The sequence below is a fragment of the Emiliania huxleyi genome (genome assembly GCF_000372725.1).
Source record: "Emiliania huxleyi CCMP1516 chromosome Unknown EMIHUscaffold_1380, whole genome shotgun sequence".
Classification (NCBI taxonomy): Eukaryota; Haptophyta; order Isochrysidales; family Noelaerhabdaceae; genus Emiliania; species Emiliania huxleyi.
Window position 1 is genome coordinate 1 of NW_005201212.1, and position 3,099 is coordinate 3,099.

Consider the following 3,099-nt stretch of genomic DNA (forward strand, 5'->3'; position numbering starts at 1 on the left):
CCATCTCCCCCCCGCATGGGTACCCTCTAGGGGCCCCGCCTCCCCCCAGAGCAGCTCGCGCGCTACATGCGGTACCTCTCTGGGGCTAGTTCAGTGAATTCACTCTGACATACGCTAATCTTGAAAACGTCCAACGGAGCTCCGTGCTGATCCCAGTGCCCTGCCCCGCGCTCCCTGGGCCATGGCCGATGACACTAGTATGAGAGGTCATCTGGCTACCGCGAGCGCGACTCAACTCGCCGACGTCGTCCGATGATTGTGCCTCAAAGTCATCCTTCGGAGGCTATCGTGGGGTCGAGCCGGCAGTAGCCGTGACATGTGGTTCCACCACCCCTCGTAGGCTTTGCCTCTGACCGCCACAGTTCCCAGGCTGCCTAATGGGATGGAAAGGAAGGCTGGGCGAGCGTATAGAAGCGTGCTCGACCTCGTCGTGGCAACTTGCACGGCAGCGCTGCCGCTGGCAGGCGATATGAGCGTCGTGCCACCTGAGCGCACCTGACCCGAGACGGGTCGCAGGCGTCGTACCGAGCGCGTCGAGACCGTGTCCTGATGTGATCTGCACGGGCGAATCACGTCGGCGCCAAAGGAGCGACGTGCGACCTGTCAGAGCTTGATCTCCGATCTCAGCGGCGTCGAGTGACGAGTCGCCTTCGGCGGCGACACTATTGTCCCTCCCCAGGACGCGCAGAGGCAGCTCGCGCAGAGGCAGCTGCGACACCCCGCCGAGTGGACGGGCGCACACCGCGCCACCTGCCGAGTGCCCCCGTCCACTCGGCGGGGACGCAGCTGCCTCTGGAAGGCGCCGAGAGGGACAATAGTGCGCAATTTGTCAAAATCAAGGTTTTGTAACGCGAGCTGTGCCACAGTGAAATGGAACCAGCCTGGGCCCTGGGGAGCGCTGTAATCGCCGCAGACCGCGGCGCCGGAGTGGCCGGCGCTGCTCGCCGCGACCACACGACGGCTACGCTGATACTCCGGGCCGACACCCGTCCTACCCAGTGGACTACTCGCAGATACCCTCGATGGACAGGAACGTGCCGTCCTGCGGGTCCCGCACAACCTCCATCTGTCTGGTCACGCAGCTCAGAGGAAGAATGGGCCCAAAGATGTGCGGGAACGCAATCGGGTTCGGATTGCTCTCCGTCGGAACGGCCGCCTCCATCTTGACGGGCGACGTGAGCACCGCGGTGTCGATTGCGAGGCACAGAAACGTGCCCTCTATGTGTTTGTAGATGAAGCCGTGTTTCGGGTGCCGCCAGTTGAGCACGCCGAGCAGCAGGTTTGCTTCGTGGGTCGCATGAATGAAGCCCTCGATGTCGTAGCGTGGCGGAAAGTAGTTGACGCCGGAGGCCAGCGCAGCGTCCCACAGCGACTTTTGGACGACGTGATAGATCACGCTCGGCGTGCCCTCGTCGTGCAGCGACATGTGCTGGCGGCGCCACTGGCGGCTCTCTCCGGCGGCGAGAAGGTTTGGCGCGCGCGCAGGCGGCCTTCCGCCTCCTGCCTTTTGACAAACTGACGGTTGCGCACCCAGGCCGGATTCGAGAGTGGCGGCGGCGCGGAAGTTTCTTTATTTGCAAATGGTGAATCAAGGAGAATTCAGCACCGCTGCTGCAGATGTTGTTAAAAGGAGCTAGAGGCAGTCATCGCATTCGCCCTGGGACCCAAAGTTGATTCTGACTGTCGTTGCGGTCATCCCTTTCTCGACTGTCTGAGCTTGTGCGTCTTGGGTCCGTTTGTTGTTTTTGTGTTAAAAGTAAAATTCTGTTTGATCTCGGCCTTTACCGCCGGAGAGCAATCACCACACGCGCACAGGACACCACTGCGACACTCTTTCCTCAGCATGCCTGCTTTTCCGCTCATGGGTCCGCGCGACAGCGCGCTGAAAGTTGTCCCGGAGGCGGTGTTGGGGACCGCCGCCAAGGGCGCTGTCGATACATTGCCCTGTGCCGCCTTTACGCCGCACGACGCCGATCCCGCGGCGTATCTCAGCGCCCGCGAGGACTGCTGGAACAAGGCCTGCAAGAACTGGCCGAGCGTTATCGCGATGCCCACCTCGGTGGCCGAGGTGCAGGCCCTCGTCAAGACCGCCGCCATCGGGAAGAAGAACATCGCCGTTCTGAGCGGAGGCCACTCGCCCATGTAACGCCGCCCGCTTCCCGCACTCGACAAACAGCACTCCAAACACCCCACCTCCGACCCTTCAGTCGACATACATGATACAACGATATTTCCCGACATCATACACACGACATTTCCCGGCGTCATACAGGTGCATGCCCGACGGCGCGTTCCTCATCCACCTGCGGAAGATGAACCACGTGTTCGTCGACCCGGCGGCCATGACAGTCACAGCCGGGGGCGGCGCAAAGATCGGCGAGGTGGACGCGGCACTACAGCCGCACAACTTCGCGGTGCCGCTCGGCACGCACCCCGACACCGGCATCGGTGGGCTCACCCTCGGCGGCGGGATCGGCTGGCTCACGCCGCGTGTCGGCCTCGCCGTGGACAACCTCGTCTCCGCGGAGGTGACGCACAGACAGGCAGGCAGACGGACAGAGTTACAGAGAGACAGTCCAGACGGGTAAACGGATGCGCACACAGGTGGTGCTCGCAGACGGCTCGCTGGTGACGGCGTCCGCGGAGAGCTCGCCAGACCTGTACTGGGCGCTCCGCGGCGGGGGCGGCAACTTCGGCGTGGTCGTCTCGTTCACGTACAAGGCGAGCACTAGTAGTAAGCAACCTTATTCAAAGCTATGTGGGACCCCTATCCACGCCCAAGCAACAACGCGACGGGACGGCCACCTCAGTCCGACACAGACTCGCACGCGTCACCCCAACCGGCGGCTCCCGCCTCTGCCCTGCTGCAGGTCTTCTCGGTCGGTGGCGCCGACGGCTTCGAGCCTGGGATGGTGCTGGGCGGCATCGTGCCCTTCCCGCCCGACGCGTTCGACCCCGCCACTGTCATCGAGAAGTGGGGCGCCGACTGCCTCTCGACCGACGCCGACAACGTCCAGATGCTCCTCCTCGCGCTCGGGGGGCCGTGCATCTCTGTCTTCACGCACCGTGCGCTCTCTGCACTGCTCTGCCCCCCGCGCG

General features: G+C 63.5%; 2 protein-coding genes across 2 annotated transcripts; one reads left to right on the forward strand and one right to left on the reverse strand.

Annotated features, from left to right (window-relative positions):
- Positions 1-1,003: 1,003 nt before the first annotated feature.
- On the reverse strand, positions 1,004-1,426 carry EMIHUDRAFT_122619 (hypothetical protein; the record flags this gene model as incomplete). The annotated part of the gene is made up of 1 exon (XM_005788097.1): positions 1,004-1,426. The coding sequence occupies one exon, from the start codon at positions 1,424-1,426 to the stop codon at positions 1,004-1,006; it is 423 nt and encodes a 140-aa protein (XP_005788154.1).
- A 417-nt stretch (positions 1,427-1,843) lies between these two features.
- EMIHUDRAFT_252548 (hypothetical protein) lies at positions 1,844-3,066 on the forward strand (the record flags this gene model as incomplete). Its single annotated transcript, XM_005788098.1, has 3 exons — positions 1,844-2,142; positions 2,273-2,516; positions 2,871-3,066. Coding segments are annotated over 3 exons (739 nt in total), but the record flags the coding sequence as incomplete, so codon positions are not given.
- Between the last annotated feature and the right edge of the window lie 33 nt (positions 3,067-3,099).